We start from the raw sequence: 21997 nt of genomic DNA on the forward strand, positions 1-21997 counted from the left end.
AGAAAATTGAAGAAAGAACCAAATTTTAACATTATGAATTGTATATTACTGTATTAATCAAAGATGATAGGAGAAATATAGTTCTGGTATTTAATTACACTAGTGAAAATAAAAGCCTTATTGCTCATATAAGCAACCATAATGCTTAGATACACTTTAAGGTTTTATTTCCTCAGACAACTGTGGCTACAGACAATGAGCTTGTCAGTACTGTACGTAATAAAACTAGTATTAGTTAAGAGTTCCAACACAGTCTGTTTATCTTAACAAAGGCATTTACCCAAATAGACTGTTGGAACTCTTAACCTAAAACTAGTTTTATTATTACCTATAAAATTAGGATTAAAAACTTTAGCTCAAGGCAAAGACTTCAGCAGACTTCCTGTATTTGAGAAAAACTTATCACCAGCCAAACCCAGAACTCTCTCTCTACTGCTACTTCTTGTTACCGCATAGGCGGGACGTGGCAGGGACAAGCCAGACACAAGACTTCCGGGATCGGCAGGTGATCAGTTCTCCTCCAATACAGGGATCCTCTTGCAGTGTGCCGCAAGGTAAGTTCCCCCGTCTTACTGTTCAGGTTACTTTGTCCATATTCTAGGCAGCCTGATCGGGCCCCTTTTGTCGGGGGGCTAATTTGGCAGGGGTTATTATTGTGGGCAGGCAGTTTTGACAGTGGCTGTTATGTCGGGAGCTTTTTTTTTTTGTCAGGGCTATTTTGTGTAGGGGCTTTTTATCAGGGCCATTTTGACCGGGTAACAGCCATATGACAGGAAGAGGCCTGGTGGAGCTGACAATGGTGGTAAAGAAAGAAGATTTTGATCAGCAGAATGAAGGAAAGCATAGGGTATGAGGAGCGTATTGAGGTATGTGGGAGCCGAAGGCAAATGTGGTTTGTAAACCATGGTGAGGAGTTTGAATGTGACAATGCAGAAACAGGAAGTCAGCCTTCAAGGTGAGGCGACATGGTCCAAACAGTGTGTGTTGTGAAGAAGTTTAACAGCTGTACATTGAATGAGCTGTAAACGCTTAAAAGAATATAGAGAGATTCACACATACAGAGAATTGTAGTAATCTAAATGCAATATAATCAGTGCATGAATGAGTGGGCAATAGGGGCCATGAGCAAATATGATTGAGAGAGAAAAAAAAAGAAAAAAAGAGGCCTGAATTACTGAGTTAATGAGGTTTGAACCTAAGCTTGCTGTCAAATATGACACCAAGAATCTTGATGGAATCTCCTCTTTCCTTCAGAAACAGAGTCGGTAGAAGGATGTGGACTCCTTCAGCTTGTTCCCTATGGGTTTAGAAGCAGAGTCCAACAGGATGCAAGTATTTTTTCCTCTACCAGTTCTCCAATTGGGCCAAGGGGTATACTCCAGCATCAGTCTGACAATGTATGGGATATGTACCTACCTTGTGCTGGAGACAGAGAAAACTGAGGAGCTAGCTGCACGTGTCCTATAAAGAGCACAACTGGCAATGTGGGCTATATTGTAACTGCAGTCTGTTTTGTCCTCATCTGCTGATGGAGGGGCATAACCTTTTTATCTGGACAGCTTTGGAGGACAATAAAGGAGTATCTGCTACTGCCATGTAATTAAAAAAAAAAAAAAAAAAAAAACCACCAAGAACTGTGGGGTGTTTCTGACCCCTTCTCCAGCTTAAAATCTCAGCATGCTATTATCTGATGTATACCAAGACAATCACTATTTATCTTTTATAGTGTTCTTAGATAAAGATAGTGTTAAATTAAAATGTTTTCAATATAAGAAGAAATCAGAAGGCTAGGACTCCCTCTCTAAACCAAAATCTCCCTTATTCCTGGCACATCCAAAAATATTTCAGTTTAAAAAAATACAGCAGATCCCTACAGAAAACATGTAGGCTATATATATATATATATATATACATATATATACACATACACACACACATATATATATACTAGCTGTTGAGCCCATTAAAACGGGCTATTGGATCGCTGCTGCCCCCTCCCCTTGAGGTCGCCGCTGCCGGTACCCCCCCCCCCCCCCCCCCGGAGTCGCCACCGCCGCCACCCCTCCACCCAGCCCGTCTCTTCGCTATTCAACTTACATCTCCGGAGCAAGCAGATCAGCTGAGCTCCCGTCAGCCTTCCTTCTCTGCCTGTGTCCCGCCCTAATGTGACGTAACGTTGGCGAGACACAGGCAGGGAAGGAGAAAGGCCAACAGCAGCTCAGCTGCTCTGCCTGCTCCGGAGATGTAAGTTGAATAGCGAAGAGACGGGCCGGGTGGAGGGGGGTACCAGTGGCAGCAAACTGGGGGGGGGGGGGGGAGGGGAGGGGGAGCGGTGGCGACCTCGGCGGCTCCCTCCCCTTCGCGGTTTCCCTCTCTGTTCCGCCCCCCCCCCCCGTCATCACGTATTGACGTGGGGGCGACCTACTGCGCATTTGCGAGTACGGTCACTCGCCGTTTATATGTTTGATATACACACATACATATAGCATATAAGTGTATATATATATATATATATATATATATATATATATATATATACACACACATACATATATAGCATATAAGTATATAACGAATGCTACATACCTGTAGAAGGTATTCTCCGAGGACAGCAGGCTGATTGTTCTCACTGATGGGTGACGTCCACAGCAGCCCCTCCAATCGGAAACTTCACAAGCAAAGGCCTTTGCTAGTCCTCGCGCGGCCGTCTTCCCACCCAAACCGGCTCGTGTTCGTCAGTCCCATATGTAGAAAGACAAGACAAGGGAAGACACAACTCCAAAGGGGAGGCGGGCGGGTTTGTGAGAACAATCAGCCTGCTGTCCTCGGAGAATACCTTCTACAGGTACGTAGCATTCGCTTTCTCCGAGGACAAGCAGGCTGCTTGTTCTCACTGATGGGGTATCCCTAGCCCCCAGGCTCACTCAAAACAACAAACATGGTCAATTGGGCCTCGCAACGGCGAGGACATAACTGAGATTGACCTAAAAAATTTATCCAACTAACTGAGAGTGTAGCCTGGAACAGAAAAAACATGGGACTAGGGGGGTGGAGTTGGATTCTAAATCCCGAACAGATTCTGAAGCAGTGACTGCCCGAACCGACTGTCGCGTCGGGTATCCTGCTGCAGGCAGTAATGAGATGTGAATGTGTGGACAGATGACCACGTCGCAGCTTTGCAAATCTCTTCAATAGTGGCTGACTTCAAGTGGGCTACCGACGCTGCCATGGCTCTAACATTATGAGCCGTGACATGACCCTCAAGAGCCAGCCCAGCCTGGGCGTAAGTGAAGGAAATGCAATCTGCTAGCCAATTGGATATAGTGCGTTTCCCCACAGCCACTCCCCTCCTGTTGGGATCAAAAGAAACAATTGGGCGGACTGTCTGTTGGGCTGTGTCCGCTCCAGATAGAAGGCCAATGCTCTCTTGCAGTCCAATGTGTGCAGCTGACGTTCAGCAGGGCAGGAATGAGGACGGGGAAAGAATATAAGTACATAAGTAGTGCCATACTGGGAAAGACCAAAGGTCCATCTAGCCCAGCATCCTGTCACCGACAGTGGCCAATCCAGGTCAAGGGCACCTGGCACGCTCCCCAAACGTAAAAACATTCCAGACAAGTTATACCTAAAAATGCGGAATTTTTCCAAGTCCATTTAATAGCGGTCTATGGACTTGTCCTTTAGGAATCTATCTAACCCCTTTTTAAACTCCGTCAAGCTAACCGCCCGTACCACGTTCTCCGGCAACGAATTCCAGAGTCTAATTACACGTTGGGTGAAGAAAAATTTTCTCCGATTCGTTTTAAATTTACCACACTGTAGCTTCAATTCATGCCCTCTAGTCCTAGTATTTTTGGATAGCGTGAACAGTCGCTTCACATCCACCGGATCCATTCCACTCATTATTTTATACACTTCTATATCTCCCCTCAGCCGTCTCTTCTCCAAGCTGAAAAGCCCTAGCCTTCTCAGTCTCTCTTCATAGGAAAGTCGTCCCATCCCCACTATCATTTTCGTCGCCCTTCGCTGTACCTTTTCCAATTCTACTATATCTTTTTTGAGATACGGAGACCAGTACTGAACACAATACTCCAGGTGCGGTCGCACCATGGAGCGATACAACGGCATTATAACATCCGCACACCTGGACTCCATACCCTTCCTAATAACACCCAACATTCTATTCGCTTTCCTAGCCGCAGCAGCACACTGAGCAGAAGGTTTGCAAGACAATTGACTGGTTCAGATGGAACTCCGACACAACCTTTGGCAAGAACTTAGGGTGAGTGCGGAGGACTACTCTGTTATGATGAAACTTGGTGTAAGGGGTCTGGGCTACCAGGGCCTGCAGCTCACTGACTCTATGAGCTGAAGTAACTGCCACCAAGAAAATGACCTTCCAGGTCAAGTACTTCAGATGGCAGGAGTTCAGTGGCTCAAAAGGAGGTTTCATCAGCTGGGTGAGAACGACATTGAGATCCCATGACACTGTAGGAGGTTTGACGGGGGGCTTTGACAAAAGCACATGAAGCGAACAACTAAAGGCTGTCCTGAGATCGGTTTACCTTCCACACGGTAATGGTATGCACTGATTGCACTAAGGTGAACCCTTACAGAGTTGGTCTTGAGACCAGACTCAGACAAGTGCAGAAGGTATTCAAGCAGGGTCTGTGTAGGACAAGAGCGAGGATCTAGGGCCTTGCTGTCACACCAGACGGCAAACCTCCTCCATAGAAAGAAGTAACTCCTCTTAGTGGAATCTTTCCTGGAAGCAAGCAAGATGCGGGAGACACCCTCTGACAGACCCAAAGAGGCAAAGTCTACGCTCTCAACATCCAGGCCGTGAGAGCCAGAGACTGGAGGTTGGGATGCAGAAGCGCCCCTTCGTCCTGTGTGATGAGGGTCGGAAAACACTCCAATCTCCATGGTTCTTCGGAGGATAACTCCAGAAGAAGAGGGAACCAGATCTGACGCGGCCAACAGGGAGCAATCAGAATCATGGTGCCTCGGTCTTGCTTGAGTTTCAACAAAGTCTTCCCGACCAGAGGTATGGGAGGATAAGCATACAGGAGACCCTCCCCCCAGTCCAGGAGGAAGGCATCCGGTGCCAGTCTGCCGTTGGCCTGAAGCCTGGAACAGAACTGAGGGACCTTGTGGTTGGCTCGAGATGCAAAGAGATCTACCAAGGGGGTGCGCCACACCTGGAAGATCTGTCGCACTACTCGGGAGTTGAGCGACCACTCGTGAGGTTGCATACTCCTGCTCAGTCTGTTGGCCAGACTGTTGTTTACGCCTGCCAGGTATGTGGCTTGGAGCACCATGCCCTGACGGCGAGCCCAAAGCCACATGCTGACGGCTTCCTGACACAGGGGGCGAGATCCGGTGCCCCCCTGCTTGTTGATGTAATACACGGCAACCTGGTTGTCTGTCTGAATTTGGATAATTTGGTGGGACAATCAATCTCTGAAAGCCTTCAGAGCGTTCCAAACCGCTCGTAACTCCAGGAGATTGATCTGCAGATCGCGTTCCTGGAGGGACCAGCTTCCCTGGGTGTGAAGTCCATCGACATGAGCTCCCCACCCCAGGAGAGACGCATCCGTAGTCAGCACTTTTTGTGGCTGAGGAATTTGGAAAGGACGTCCCAGGGTCAAATTGGACCAAATCGTCCACCAATACAGGGATTTGAGAAAACTCGTGGACAGGTGGATCACGTCTTCTAGATCCCCAGCAGCCTGAAACCACTGGGAAGCTAGGGTCCATTGAGCAGATCGCATGTGAAGGCGGGCCATGGGAGTCACATGAACTGTGGAGGCCATGAGGCATATTTTCAAAGCACTTTGGGAGGCTAAGTTCCATAGGTTTCTATGGAACTTTGGGAGGCTAAGTGCTTTGAAAATGAGCCTCCATGTGGCCCAGCAATCTCAACATCTGCCGAGCTGTGATCTGCTGGGATGCTCGCACCCGCGAGACGAGGGACAACAAGTTGTTGGCTCTCGCCTCTGGGAGATAGGCACGAGCCGTCCGAGAATCCAGCAGAGCTCCTATGAATTCGAGTCTCTGCACTGGGAGAAGATGGGACTTTGGATAATTTATCACAAACCCCAGTAGCTCCAGGAGGCGAATAGTCATCTGCATGGACTGTAGAGCTCCTGCCTCGGATGTGTTCTTCACCAGCCAATCGTCGAGATAGGGGAACACGTGCACTCCCAGCCTGCGAAGCGCCGCTGCTACTACAGCCAAGCACTTCGTGAACACTCTGGGCGCAGAGGCGAGCCCAAAGGGTAGCACACAGTACTGGAAGTGACGTGTGCCCAGCTGAAATTGCAGATACTGTCTGTGAGCTGGCAGTATCGGGATGTGCGTGTAGGCGTCCTTCAAGTCCAGAGAGCATAGCCAGTCGTTTTCCTGAGTCATGGGAAGAAGGGTGCCCAGGGAAAGCATCCTGAACTTTTCTTTCACCAGATATTTGTTCAGGGCCCTTAGGTCTAGGATGGGACGCATCTCCCCTGTTTTCTTTTCCACAAGGAAGTACCTGGAATAGAATCCCAGCCCTTCTTGCCCGGATGGCACAGGCTCGACCGCATTGGCGCTGAGAAGGGCGGAGAGTTCCTCTGCAAGTACCTGCTTGTGCTGGAAGCTGTAGGATTGAGCTCCCGGTGGGCAATTTGGAGGTTTGGAAACCAAATTGAGGGTGTATCCTTGCCGGACTATTTGGAGAACCCACTGGTCGGAGGTTATGAGAGGCTACCTTTGGTGAAAAACTTTCAACCTCCCCCCGACCAGCAGGTCGCCCGGCACTGACACATTGATGTCGGCTATGCTCTGCTGGAGCCAGTCAAAAGCTCGTCCCTTGCTTTTGCTGGGGAGCCGAGGGGCCTTGCTGAGGCGCACGCTGCTGATGAGAGCGAGCGCGCTGGGGCTTAAGCCTGGGCCGCAGGCTGTCGAGAAGGAGGATTGTACCTACGCTTGCCAGAAGAGTAGGGAACAGTCTTCCTTCCCCCATAAAAACGTCTACCTGTGGAGGTAGAAGCTGAAGGCTGCCGGCGGGAGAACTTGTCGAAAGCGGTATTCCGCTGGTGGAGCTGCTCTACCACCTGTTCGACCTTCTCTCCAAAAATATTGTCCGCACGGCAAGGCGAGTCCGCAATCCGCTGCTGGATCCTATTCTCCAGGTCGGAGGCACGCAGCCATGAGAGCCTGCGCATCACCACACCTTGAGCAGCAGCCCTGGACGCAACATCAAAGGTGTCATACACCCCTCTGGCCAGGATTTTTCTGCACGCCTTCAGCTGCCTGACCACCTCCTGAAATGGCTTGGCTTGCTCAGGAGGGAGCTTGTCCACCAAGCCCGCCAACTGCCGCACATTATTCCGCATGTGTATGCTCGTGTAGAGCTGGTAAGACTGGATTTTGGCCACGAGCATAGAAGAATGGTAGGCCTTCCTCCCAAAGGAGTCTAAGGTTCTAGAGTCCTTGCCCGGGGGCGCCGAAGCATGCTCCCTAGAACTCTTAGCCTTCTTTAGGGCCAGATCCACAACTCCAGAGTCGTGAGGCAACTGAGTGCGCATCAGCTCTGGGTCCCCATGGATCCGGTACTGGGACTCGATCTTCTTGGGAATGTGGGGATTACTTAGAGGCTTGGTCCAGTTCGCCAGCAATGTCTTTTTGAGGACATGTTGCATGGGTACTGTGGACGCTTCCTTAGGTGGAGAAGGATAGTCCAGGAGCTCAAACATTTCAGCCCTGGGCTCGTCCTCCAAAACCACCGGGAAGGGGATGGCCGTAGACATCTCCCGGACAAAGGCCGCAAAAGACAGACTCTCGGGAGGAGAAAGCTGCCTTTCAGGGGAGGGAGTGGGATCAGAAGGAAGGCCATCAGACTCCTCGTCAGAGAAATATCTGATGTCCTCCTCCTCCTCCCACGAGGCCTCACCATCGGTACAGACACAAGTTCATGAACCTGTGTCTGAAGCCGTGCCCGGCTCAACTCCGTGGAAACACGGCCACGGTGTGAGCGTCGAGAGGTAGACTCCCTCGCCCGCACCGGCGAAGCTCCCTCCGCCGACGGGGAGCCTTCCTGGGAGGCGACCGCAGTCGGTACCGCAAGCGGCACCGATGTCGGAGACCTCACCCCGGGCAAGGGGCCAGCCGGCGCCTCACTCGACGGTACCGGTGGCGCAAGCACCCCCGGTACCGGAGGGGAAGGGCGCAACAGCTCTCCCAGGATCTCTGGGAGAACGGCCCGGAGACTCTCGTGCAGGGCGGCTGTGAAAGACATGGAAGCCGATGCAGGTGTCGAAGTCAGAGTCTGTTCCGGGCGTGGAGGCTGTTCCGGGCTGTCCAAGGTGGAGCGCATCGACACCTCCTGAACAGAGGGTGAGCGGTCCTCCCGGTGCCGATGCCTACTGGGTGCCGACTCCCTCGGCGACCCAGAGCTCTCGGTACCGACGCGGGAAGGAGACCGGTGTCGATGCTTCTTTGACTTTTTCAAACGAAGCATGTCACCGGAGCTTCAAGGTACCGACGAGGGAAGGAGACCGGTGTCGATGCTTCTTTGACTTTTTCAAACGAAGCATGTCACCGGAGCTTCAAGGTACCGACGAGGAGGACGTAGAATCCAGCCGTCGCTTCCTCGGGGCCGAGGCCGAAGAAGGTCGGTCTCGGGGGGCTGTACCGCAGGAGCCCTCAGGGTAGGGGGAGACCCACCCGAAGGCTCACCGCCACCAGCAGGGGAATGGACAGTCCTCACCTGCACTCCAGTCGAAGCACCACCGTCCGACGACATCAGCACTAGTGGAGGTCCCGGTACCGCCGACGAAGCCTTCCGATGTCTCGGCCCCGACGATGCAGAGGGTCGATGCCTCGATGCAATCGATACAGTCGCGGCCGAGGGCGGAGGTCTTGACGCTGTCGACATCGATGCACTCGATACTCCCAGTGCCGATGCCAATGAAGAGCCCGAGAACAACACGTTCCACTGGGCCAATCTCGCTACCTGAGTCCTTTTCTGTAAAAGGGCGCAAAGACTACAGGCCTGCGGGCGGTGCCCAGCCCCCAGACACTGAAGACACGACGCGTGCCTATCAGTGAGCGAGATTAACCGAGCGCACTGGGTGCACTTCTTGAAGCCGCTGGGAGACTTCGATGACATGGGCGGAAAAATCATGCCGGCGAAATCAAAACTCGTAATTGTGGTAAGGCACCAAAAAGAGGGGGAGAAAAAACTCGACCCGAGGCCTCAAAAGGGCCTACCCCGAAAACGAAAGAAATCTTAAAGGGCAAAAATTGGAAATACGGGAAGGGGAAAAAGACAGAAAGGCCCTTCTCCGAAATCCCTTTTTTTTTTTTTTTTTTTTAGAAGCAAAAGTCAAAAGACGCGCGAGGGTCAACTTAAGGGGCGCGAACGGCGCAAACACAACTGTACCGAGCGCGCACAAAAGGGACTGATGAACACGAGCCGGTTCGGGCGGGAAGACGGCCGCGCATGGGTGCGCGAGGACTAGCAAAGGCCTTTGCTAGTGAAGTTTCCGATTTGAGGGGCTGCCGTGGACGTCACCCATCAGTGAGAACAAGCAGCCTGCTTGTCCTTGGAGAAAATATAATATATATAAAGAATAAACACTGTGTAGCTGGTGATTCCCACAACCAGTCTTCTGATTTTACAAATATAGTTTGAAATAATAATCCTTTGTATTGTTTTGATGATGAAAAGTGTTACCCTATTTTTTTTTAGTTAGTTTTTTTTTTTTTAAATTAAACTTCTTGAAGTTTAAAAGGGGTTTTTAATTTTCTGAGCCTGATCTTTCCCCATTCAGGTTCAGCTGTCAAAGGTTTCAGCAGGAACAAACAGCATTAAAGAACTACTTTGCTGTGGTTCTCCCTTCAGATACTGCTTATACTGTCCTTGTAAGCTGGCTGCTATTATACAAAATTTATAAACCACAAATACCATGATTAGTTCAATGCGGGTTACAATAGTTAAAAAAAAGAAATATGAACCATTTGTTCAGATAATACATAAAGATAATTAAAATAATCTATATAAATAATTCTCACCTCCAACATTCTGAAGCTCAGTCTGTGGCAGGGAAACACTGATGCCCTGCACTGTTGGTAGGCTAGGCTGTCAGCACTACTCACTGTCACTCATGCACCACTCACTCTCACTCATAGACCCGCCCTCAGCCACGCCCCATCCGCACATAATTCACAACCCCAACGTTCTAATGAAGCCTCCACAAGTCCTAAGTGCATGGTGGTGAAACCCAAATTCGTCCATAAGTGTTTGCCCCGCCCTCGCGTCAAAACGTTATGACGTCGAGGGCAGTACAATGACACTCAACAAATAGCATCGCTCACCTGCCCCGCCCTCGAATCTAAACGTCATCCCCTCCCACCGACTTCCACACTCCGCCCTCCCTCCGAATTCAACACCCCCCCTCCGCGTTACGACCCCCTGAACCCCCCGTCCGGGACCCTGTCGACCCCCCCCCCCCTTACCGCCAAAAACCGACCACTGCCGCCGTTCACTACCTGTGCTGACGGGGGACCCCAACCCCCGACAGCCGAACTCCTCTTCTACCTTTCGCTGCTTTGCTTCCTGAATGCTCTTCTGTTCAAGTTCCTCTGCGTGCGTCTGACTTCAGACGCATGCACAGAAACTTGAACACAACTTCATTCAGGAAGCAACGCCAGCACAGATGACAACAGAACTTCGGCTGACGGTTTTCGCCGGGAAGGGGGGGTTGACAGGGTCGCGGAAGGGGTTAATTGAACTGCGTGCATGCGTGGGTGGGAGGGAGGAAAACCTTGCTAGCACCCGTTTCATTTGCCTCGGAAACGGGCCTTACTAGTCTATTAATAAAATACAGATAACCACATAGTTCAATTAGAAATTAACACCATATATTTCTTATTTAAGACTTAAGCGACCACCTAAAAGTTTGGTAGATCCCAATGATTTTAAGATCAATAGAGTTCCACAACATCAAAAGTTGATAAAGTGAAGCAGACAAAAATTTGACAGACCTGATTTTCCTCAGCGAGGGATGACTTTATAAAAATTGTTTGCGTAACCAAATTGATTTATGATATAAAAGATTGGCTGCATCCACCAAATAAGTTAGGGCTACACCATATAGAATCAGAACAATTTGAATTGAATCCAAGCTTCAAAAGGAAGCCAATGTAATAGATATATAAGGGGATAAAGAAACATATCTTCCCACCATATTCTGTACCACTTGCAAACACCTCAAAGAGGATTTTGAGAACCTGAAAAAATGATATTACAATAGTCAAGTCAGCACAGAATCAAAGATTGAACAAGCCTAAATGTAAATATTTCAAAATACTGTTTTTATAAAGGCAAACTTTTTTCCAGTAACTTCACAACATGAGTTACATAAAACGTCATACTAACCAGCTTATTTTCGAAAGAGAAAGACACCCATATTTCTACCCAAATCAGATGGGCGCCTTTCCCTCATGGGTGCCCAAATCAGTATAATCGAAAGCTGATTTTGGGCGCCTCCCAACTGCAATCTGTTGCAGGAACGGACAAAGTTGACGGGGGCGTGTCGGAGGCGTGGTGAAGGCGGGACTGGGGCGTGTTTATCGGCCGAGGAGAGATGCGCGCTCGGCCGATAATGGAAAAAAGAAGGGCGCCAGAAGCGAGAATTTGGGTCACTTTTTTTGGACCCTTTTTTTTCATGAACAAGTCCCAAAAAAGTGCCCCAACTGCCCAGATGACCACCGGAGGGAATCGGGGATGACCTCCCCCGACTCCCCCAGTGGTCACTAACCCCCTCCCACAAAAAAAAAAATAAAAAACAAACTTTTTTTCCAGCCTGTATGCCAGCCTCAAATGTCATACCCAGCTCCATCACAGCAGTATGCAGGTCCCTGGAGCAGTTGTTAGTGGGTGCAGTGGACTTCAGGCAGGTGGACCCAGGCCCATCCCCCCCTACCTGTTACACTTGTGCTGCTAAATGGGAGCGCTCCAAACCGCCCCCAAAACCCATTGTACCCACATCTAGGTGCCCCCCTTCAGCCATAAGTGCTATGGTAATGGTGTAGAGTTGTGGGCAGTGGGTTGGGGGGCGGGGGGTTTGGGGGGGGCTCAGCATCCAAGGTAAGGGAGCTATGGACTTGGGAGGTATTTTAAAATTTTTTTTGTTACAGGTGTCCCCTAGGGTGCCCGGTTGGTGTCCTGGCATGTGAGGGAGACCAGTGCACTACAAATCCTGGCCCCTCCTTTGACCAAATGCCTTGGATTTGTTCGTTTTTGAGCTGGGCGCCTTCGGTTTCCATTATCGCTGAAAAACGATAACACCCAGCTCAAACCCGCCCAAATCCGATGCATTTGCCTGGCACAAACCGTATTAGCGAAACAAAAGATGGACGCCCATCTTTTTCGAAAATACGGTGTGGCCCGCCCCTTCGCGGACCCGTCCTCGGAGATAAATGCCCATGGAGATGGGCGTTTGCGTTCAATTATGCCCCTCTAAGCCTACTATCCATCTCAATCCACAGAATTCTTGCAGAATCTACAAAGAAAGAATTGTCTGCTCCTATAGTATCCTGCTGATACGTAAAAGGATGGGCAGTTGACTCTAACCAAATGAAAAATTTTTTTTTGTTACATTTGTACCCCGTGCTTTCCCACTCATGGCAGGCTCAATGCGGCTTACATGGGGCAATGGAGGGTTAAGTGACTTGCCCAGTCACAAGGAGCTGCCTGTGCCTCAAGTGGGAATCGAACTCAGTTCCTCAGGACCAAAGTCCACCACCCTAACCACTAGGCCACTCCTCCACTCCACTCTTTATTAAGTTTAAACTTATGAGATGTAGTCTAACTATCCTATATAATAAAAAGCACCTCCAACGTTCTGAAGCTGACTCCGTGAAAGTGAAGCCTTGAAGCATTCGTGCTCCTGCTGTATCCATCTCCTGAAATGACGTCACATACTTCCGTGTTCGTAAAGACCAATCACTGGAAGGGAACGCTAAAAAGTTGCCAGGCAACGGAACGCGACGTCACACACATGAGGGTGTCATCGTCCCTCCCTTCCAGTTCCAGGCCCCCTACCTCCAAATTTTAAGTCAACTTCACTTACGAAGTCGGGTTTACGGCAACCGGCAGCAGCAGCTGTAACAGGCATGCAGGCTTGACCCTTCTCTCTCTCTCAGCTCTGGTTCCGCCCTTGCGGAAACAGGAAATGAGGGCGGGACCAGAGCTGAGAGAGAGAAGGGCTGAGCCTGCACTCCTTTTACCGCTGCTGCCATAAACCCAACTTCGTAAGTGAAGATGACTTAAAATTTGGAGGTAGGGGGCCTGGAACTGGGAGGGAGGGAGGGAGAGATGACAACACCCTCATGCATTTGACGTCGCATTCCGAGGCGGGGGGGATCCTGAAACTGAGAGGGAGGGGCCGACCCTGGAACTGGGAGGGAGGGAGGGAGAGGGACGACGACCCTGGAACTCGGAGGGAGGGAGGAATGAAACACTCCGAGGAAAACCTTGCTAGTGCCCGTTTCATTTGTGTCAGAAACGGGCCTTTTTTTACTAGTTAATTAAATAAAAGCAATTTAAAATGCCCAAATAAGTTTCTGTCCAGTCATCTGAAACAGGACAAAACAGATATCAGCACATATAAAAAATTGTAATTTAGCTTGTTCTAATACCTCTCCCAATGACTGTAACATGATATTAAATAAAGTAGGTGAAAGAGGGGAGCCTTACCTTGGTCTTCTGGAGTTTTATATGCAGGGCAGAAGTGATCTTGGTTTGAAGGCTTTGTCTATCACCTTTCAGATTTGTTTATCAATGGCAGTGGCATAGCCAGACCCAGTATTTTGGATGGGCCCAGAATGAACGTAAATGGGCCCTTCCACGCCATGTTAACCCCCCCCCCAGCCCTGAGAAATTAGAAAAAAAAAAAAAAAAAAGTTATACATTTTTCCCACCTACCCCACCATCAACATCTCTCCTCCTCTGTGGCATCCCAGCATATGTCTGCCCGACGCTTAACCCCCATCTCTTCCCGGTGTACCTTACAGGCATCCCCGGCACTTGCAGTGCTTCATTATTGCTGCCTGTGCTGGACCCACAGGCTTCCATCGGCCAGGTCTCACCCTCGCCAATGTCATTTCCTGTTTCCCATCTTGCGGAACCCGGCCGATGGAAGTCTGTGGGGCCAGCGCAGGAGGCAATAATGAGTCATTGCAGGCGCTGTGGACGTCGGTACATCAGGGAGGGACAGGGTACAGTGACAGGTGGGCAGACACTGGGATGCCGCGGAGGAGAGATGTTGATGTAGGGTGAGGCCACTGGGTGGGCCCCGTGCCCCCTCAAGCCCACCCGTAGCTACGCCACTGGCCAACAGTAGTCATTTTTCAGTTTTATGTATTACTTGGTGTGATGTCTTTAGTAAAGTGGTTTGGTTCTTGTTTTCTATGTATAAAGAAGAGATTGGTACTATTTAGCCCTATGAATGTGATTTTTGCTTTCTTTCTCTTTTGGCACTCGGATGCTCGAGAACCTTATTTTAAGCTTGGATATTTTTTAATTATTATTTTCCTCTCCTATCTCTTAATGTTACTATATAATAATTGGTGTTTTTTGGGCATTCCTATTTGGGTATTCTTGAACACAGCCTGATAGATGATGACCCTGATAAAGGTCATCATCCATATGGGATCAGTGGCTTTTATATATAGGATCCTATGTACACAGGATAAGCCTTTTAATGGAAAAGTTGTATCTTACCTGATAATTTTATTTTCTTTAGTTCTACCAGACCAGTCCATTACGTGTAGTTATGTCCATTGACCAGCAGATGGGAGACAAAGTAGTTCTTTGTGATTTAAGGGATCATACAGCTCCAGCATCCTCAGTATTTCAAATGACAAAGCAATGAAGCTAGAATAGACATAGTTCAGCTATAGCACTGGCACTGAAGGATGAGCTAATGTAATGAAGCAACACACGTTCCAACTGCTGGTGGCTTGAATTGTTAAAACCAGCAACAACAAAAAAAAAAAAACAGCATAGAAACCCACTATTCAAAGGAGAATAAACTTGAGTACTGAAAGAACAATTCATAAGGAAAGCAATGGCAGAATCTTCAAGGGCAGGCTTCTGGACTGGTCTGGTCTGGTAGGACTACAAGAAAGAAAATGAATCAAGAAAAACAATTTTTCCTTAGTGTACAACTAGACCAGTCCATAACTTGTGGGATGTAGCAAAGCAGTTCACAACTATGGTGCGAGTTGAAATCTAATGATAACAAAACTGAACCCATAGGGAAGTCGTAGGAATGACAAAAAGCCCAACAGTCACAGCAAAGCAAACAGTGAGAGTCTGAAGCCTTGTAGACAGCAAGAGGCTAACATACAGCAGACAGTGAGAGGCTGAAGTATAGGAAACAGCGATGGGTCGAACATAGCCTACACTGAGAGACCAAAGCAGATTAAACAGCAAGAGGCCAAAGCCAGTTAACAATGAAAGGCCCAAGCAAAAGAAATAACGAAGTGGAAAGAAAGAAAGTACCACCATCCGCTTGGACAAAGAAAATACTGCGGGTACTAGAGCTGCATGACGCCCTTAAAGGGCAAAGGGAAAAATCACGAAGAACTACTTTCTTTTCTGTCTCTATCCTCTGGTCGACGGACATAATCTACAAGTTACTGACTGGTCTGGTTGGACCAAAAGAAAATATTTTTCATGTATCATATTGACAATTTATCTTTAAATAAAAACAATGGGGAGTTCTTTTGTCTTATTATTATTTCCTTTCTTTTCGTTACCCCCTTTTCCCTTCCACTTCCTTTGTTTATACTCCCAGGCATCATTCATCTTTGACCAAATGACCAGGTTCACATGAAATATCAACAGACCCTGATGCAGGCTGGATGGCAAAAGGCAGGTGTCTCATGCAGTTTTAACTCGACAGGATTTTGCTCTGGGGACTTACACTCCTGCTGCTTCCTTTTATTATAAATGTTTGGAGTAGTATAATACAAGGTAAACTGGTAAATGACAGCAGATAAGACCGGTATGATAAATTTGTTTCTATATCCTACTAGGTTTTACTAATCCTTTTCCTGGACGTGTCACAGTTTGCAATGTTTGCTATTTTAGGTTTTGATGTGTATGTGTTTTGCATGTGGTTTCCCATTTTTAAGCTGTAATATTATTGCCTTTAGTGAAGTTCCCCCATAAAGGTGGGAAATAAGCTGAAAAATAAACTCATTGCCAGAGTTTTGTCTATGAAGAGAAACATGTGTTCTTGGTAATACACAGGACTGAGCAGGCTGTGTTAACCTCCTGTGCAAAACATTATTTGTGAAAAATGACACGTTAAGATAAGGATATCAGCTACAAGAGGGGCCCTCTTCTTCTTCTCCGGCCTGAAGGGATCCCACTTCCTGCGGTTCCTTTTGGACCGGAGTTCATCATCCCACCATTCTGGACACAGACACAAGAGAGGAGAAAATCAGAATACAGATTAAGAAGGGTAGAAGCAAGGGGGAAAACACCCATAATGCATGCTTTCTACATCAGTTCTCCACCCCCCCTCTATGGGTCATGCTATCACACATGCAGCTAATTTTTGCCTGCCATAGGTCTCTCCTTAAGTGTCACTGTGCTGTTCAACCTTTGTGTAAACTTATAAATTAAAACATGCAATTGTGGCATCTCTTTGTTGAACAGCGTCACCATATGTATACAGTCCCAGTAAACTAGACATGCACATGGCGATATAGTGTAGTGATTTTCAGATTTAGCTCATGCCATTTTCTGTTGCAGTTCAAGGGTACAGGAGCTATTTTATTTGTTTCACAACACAAGGGAGCCAATGCAGGCAACTATGCGATTGTAAAAAGGAAAAAGAAAAAAAAAATGGGGGTGGGGGGGGGGTGTAGAAGAGGGATTAGGTAGAAAGGCCAAAGGCAAGAGAGAAAAGATGGGTTTTGAGAAGTGCTTTAAATTTCTGCAAGGATGGTTCAGGTCTGAAGGGAGGTGGGAGTGAGTTCCAGAACTTAGGGATGAGATAGATGAAGGCTGTTTCATGGGAGATGTTACGGTGAACAGTGGAAGATGGTAGGATGCTGAAGAGATTGTTATTGTCAGATGAACAGGAGCATAAGGAATAAGTGGATTATTTATGTAAGCAGGGGCTGAGGGATGATGACCTTTAAAACAGTGACAAGGACTCTGAATGTGCACCAAGACCGGCAGCCACTGCTGCGCCCAGAGGAGTGGTGTTACATGCTTGAATTGGCAAGCATGGTGTAGGAGCTCCACAGCAGTGGACTGATCAGTTGGAAGCATTTTAAGAGCCGAGAGGAAGAACAGCATAAAGGGAATTACAATAATCGAGATGGGAGCTAACTAGGGCAAGCAGGAAAGTATGGATACAGATGGGTGACAGAAAACAACAAACCGGATGCAATGCAATGAAAGTAACAAACCGGATGCAATGCAGGACGAAGAAAGTTGAATGTACAACTGAATCCCTGGTCCCTGAAACTTACAATTTAAGTTTGTACCTGATGCAATGGAGGTTTAAGTGACTTGCCCAAGATCAGAAGCAGTAGTAGTGGGGCTTGAATCAGGCTTTCCCGATTCTCAGCCTGCTGCTTTAACCACTTGGCTACTCCTCTACGCCAGTGAGATGCAGATGCCTCTTTGTGCATGATCCATAATGCACAAGTGCTAACCTAACACTTGTATTAGAGCAGGGCTGGGAGGGAGGAGAGAGAAATCAGAAAATTAGGACTGGGTTAGTTATCTCACCAGAAGAGATATCAATGCTCTGGCGGTCCTCCTCCAGCCGCTGAATCCGCTCCAGCAATTCACTCTGCATCTTGTCAAAGAGCAGAAGTTTTTCACTCTAGAAAGTAGACCAGGTGATGGCAAAGAGGACAACTGAGTCAACCCAGAATGTAATTACTCCCCATTTCTCCCCACCTAGCATGCTACTGAGATATATAGTCTGTGTTCCTTACCTCCAGGTGCTGCTTTGCCCCTTGTAGTTCACAGTCATTCCTGTTCTTAATGACCTCCAAGCAAAACCCTTTGTATATTCCTGACACATAAGACACAGGAGTAAATTTTCAGGCAAAAAAAAAAAAATCACCACAAGCAATGATATATGAAAAAGGGAACAGTTCCAGTGGTTTAGGCAAATGTTATTTTTTTCCTCCCCATTCCCCTCTGCTTTTCGTGCTTACATTAGACCCTTTGAGATGGGAAATTCCGTCAAACCCTGATACAATGGGAATACGGATTGTTGTTCCAAAATACAAGAAAACAAAAGGCTTCCACTAATAGGTCCAACACGGAGAACGTAGAAAAGTGGAAAAACATAGGTAACAGGATGATATAGGCTAATGGCAGTGGTGTGCTGGAGTCGGCTCGCACGAGCCGGTTGTTAACTTTTCTTCCGACTTGCGAGCCGGTTGTTAAAACCCGCGAGCCGGCTCTCCTTCCTCCCTCCCTCCGGATCCGTCCCTCCCCGACCTGTCCTTCAAATTCTTTGGGGCAGGCAGTCTTGCCTGCCCGCTGCCGGTTCGCGCTTTAAAAATGGTCGCTGAGACTTCCAGAGGCGGCCTCCCGAGACTTCTGCTGAAGTCTCGGCGGCCATTTTGAAGCGCGAACCGGCAGCGGGGGAGAGTCAGCGCTGGCAGCGGGCAGGCAAGACTGCCTGCTCTGAAGAATTTGAAGGACAGGTCGGTGAGGGATGGATCCGCAGGGAAGGAGGAGAAGTCGCCACTGAACAACTCGGGAGGGGTGGCAGGGGAGAGAAGGAGAGAGAGAAGAAATGCTGGACATGGATGGAGGGGAGGGAAGAGTGAGGAAGGAGATGAGATGAGGGAAAAGGAAGAGAGGAGAAAAACTGCACATGGATGAAGAAAATAGGCAGAAGCTGAGGGCCAGAAATGAAGAAGAAAGGAGGAAAGGAAAGAAATAAATGGAAAGGAAGCCCTGGAAACAGAGTTAAGAGGACAGATAGCAGCAGAATCGGATACTGGGCCAGCATGATCAGAAAAACAGTCACCAGACAACAAAGGTATGTTCACTTTGAGAATCAGGTGCTCAACATTAAAAGTTTATATTTACTTATTTATGGCATTTTATCGCACATTAAACATGAATTAGATTGTAACCTGGGATCATTTAATTTTTTTTTCCTGGAGTAATGCATTGCCACCCCCCCCCCCCCAGGCTCTCTCCCCGACTATAGCCAGCTCTGTAATTTGGGGGGGGGGGGGGCACAGAGGGGGACTGGGGAGAAAGCCTGTTAAACATTTACCAGCACACCACTGGCTAATGGTACCAGGATGATATAAGCCAAAGGTATTTTATTCGCCTTCCAACATGTACAAGTCCCAGCTACGTGTCCTCAACAGTGGCCGTGTTTCGGCATGACAGCTTTCATCAGAAGAACACTGCTGAATATTCTTATGGACACAAATTCTTCATAGTTGGCAGGAAAGCCAGAAGTTTGAACGGTGTAGCATTTACTTCTGATGTCCTCACAGGCATTTTGCCTGTGAAGAATTCGTGCCCATAAGATGAGTCAGCAGTGTTCTCCTGATGAAGGCTGTCATGCTGAAACACGGCTAGTGTTGAGGACACCTATCTGGGACTTGTACATATTGGAAGATGAATAAATTACCTTTGGCCTACTATATCACCCTGGTACCTAGTGTTCTTCCATTTTTCTGTGTTTTCCAATAAGGATTGGTGGTCATGGCTTCAAAATTGCTGCATCCACTGAGCCCTGTCGTTCTTTGCTGATATTGATGGAAAGTTTTCAGGAATTTAGTGACTTTTCAGGGTTTAAAGTTGAACCTCGCCAAATCGAAGGCTTTGGCAAGCAATGCTTTACAGAAGAGAGCGGAGCCCGTCCTTCCCTCTACATTGGGTAATATCTCCTTTATATCCGTAGCTTCTAGTGGACACTCACAGTCTCTCTCTTTAAAATGTGATTACGCATTTGGTAGATACTAAGAGACAGCTAGAGACCTGGTCAGTGCTGCCCTTTTCTATAAGTAGTATGGTCTGTTTGTTCCGCATGACCCTGTTCCCTAAATAGATTTGATATATTGCTTAGTACAAGGTTTTAAAGCAGTTTATAATCATAAAAATGTTACCATATCATTACAAGATAAACAGACATTACAGCAAGACATCATAAAAACAGAGGAAATTAAGAACTACCAAAAGTATTTTTTCAAAAAGCAAGTTTTTAAGGCTTTACGAAAATCAATATAGATGATGGTACAACTGATTTTGACTGGCATGTTCCACAAGGAAGGTTCCATATAACAAAAAGCACTGTTCCCAGTTGAAGTCAATTTGACTGAACTGAGTGAAGGAAACTGAAGCAAGACAGTGCTGGAAGAGCACAATGAGCACAGACTCACTTGTTTACACAGCTTACTGGAAAGATATTTAGGGGAGCCCTTATAAACAAGGCATAATGGCTTGAAAGTAATCCTTGCAGAAATTGGCAACCAATGTAATTTCAGCTAAAAATTGTTCTCCTATGACTCTTACAGAGAGACTGCAAAACTCTGAGCAGGTTAGCGACTAAATTTTGCTTGGGGGAGGGGGGTGGGGGAGGAGACAAAAATTCACTTGGAATCTCTCTGTGGCAAGTGGCAATATGGGGGGCTAGGTATGCCAGACCTAAAAAAGTATAACCAGTCCTGATTAATGTGTCACCTGTACGATTGGCTATTTGACAGATATGTATATCCATGAATCATGCAACAGTGCTCTTTTCCCCTTGACACATTAGCTTTCTTTTACATGCTTGAACAGAGAGGATGCCACAAAATTTGCAGTGTAGTGTGCTTCTGAAGCCTCTTCGGGAACTATGGCATGAGATGACCTTGTACTGGAATAGGTGCCAAGTAGTGACCAGTTGCTAACCCGGTGGAATGCTGATTTTCCTGCTGGAAATGATAAAGCTACATTTGGTCGCTGGACAGAGGACGGGCTGACCTGTCGAACATCTTTTGCAAAATAATGGTACTTTGAAACTGTGTTCTGAATGTCCACAAGGTATTTCGGATCATCTGGGGAATCCCTTTGCTTATTCTCAGTTATGCCACTATATTATTGTTTTAGATTCTCAAGGGCTAACAGTGAGGTTTGGAACTACTATTGAAACCGTACTAGTTATGCTCACGACCAAATTCAAACTATTGATAGCAAACGGAAATAACATACTACTGTTACAATTCGACATGTCGAGCGCATTCGACATGGTTGACCATGGAATTTTATTACACATCCTTGAATACTTCGGAATCGGAGGTTTTTTTTTTAATTTTAGTTACATTTGTACCCCGCGCTTTCCCACTCATGGCAGGCTCAATGCGGCTTACATATACAGGTACTTATTTGTACCTGGGGCAATGGAGGGTTAAGTGACTTGCCCAGAGTCACAAGGAGCTGTACTTGAAGTGGGAATCGAACTCAGTTCCTCAGGACCAGAGTCCACCACCCTAACCACTAGACCACTTGAGGTAAAGTCCTCAAGTGGTTTAAGGGGTTCCTAACCACACGCTCATACCAAGTGACTTCAAATTCGACCACTTCAGCTACATGGACGCCTGTATGCGGAGTTCCACAGGGATCCCCCCTCTCACTGACCATTTTCAACCTAATGATGATACCCTTGGCCAAACTATTATCGAATCAGAACTTAAATCCATTCATATACGCTTACGACGTAACGATCTTCATCCCATTCAAAGAAGATCTAAGAGAAATCTCCAACGAAATCAAGCAAAGCCTACATATCATGAATTCCTGGGCAGATGCATTTCAGTTGAAACTCAATGCAGAAAAAACCCAATGCCTAGTACTCACCTCACAATACAATAAGAACAAATTTACCACCATCAACACACCTAAACTAAATCTACCAGTCTCGGACACCCTAAAAATTCTTGGAGTCACTATTGATCGACA

The 21997-nt window shown here is 47.5% G+C and overlaps 1 protein-coding gene across 3 annotated transcripts in view; it reads right to left on the bottom strand.

Annotated features, from left to right (window-relative positions):
• The window catches only part of BRMS1 (BRMS1 transcriptional repressor and anoikis regulator), a 44529-nt gene that overhangs the window by 12991 nt on the left and 9541 nt on the right, over window positions 1-21997 (bottom strand). For all 3 annotated transcript variants that reach the window (XM_030219052.1, XM_030219054.1, XM_030219051.1), the window contains exons 5-7: window positions 18016-18095; window positions 17804-17900; window positions 16379-16471 (exon numbers count right to left, since the gene is read on the bottom strand). In XM_030219052.1, coding sequence (XP_030074912.1) covers window positions 16379-16471; window positions 17804-17900; window positions 18016-18095 — 270 coding nt within the window. The remainder of the gene's footprint in view (window positions 1-16378; window positions 16472-17803; window positions 17901-18015; window positions 18096-21997) is intronic.

Source organism: Microcaecilia unicolor, chromosome 11 (assembly GCF_901765095.1).
Source record: "Microcaecilia unicolor chromosome 11, aMicUni1.1, whole genome shotgun sequence".
In the NCBI taxonomy this organism is placed as follows: domain Eukaryota; kingdom Metazoa; phylum Chordata; class Amphibia; order Gymnophiona; family Siphonopidae; genus Microcaecilia; species Microcaecilia unicolor.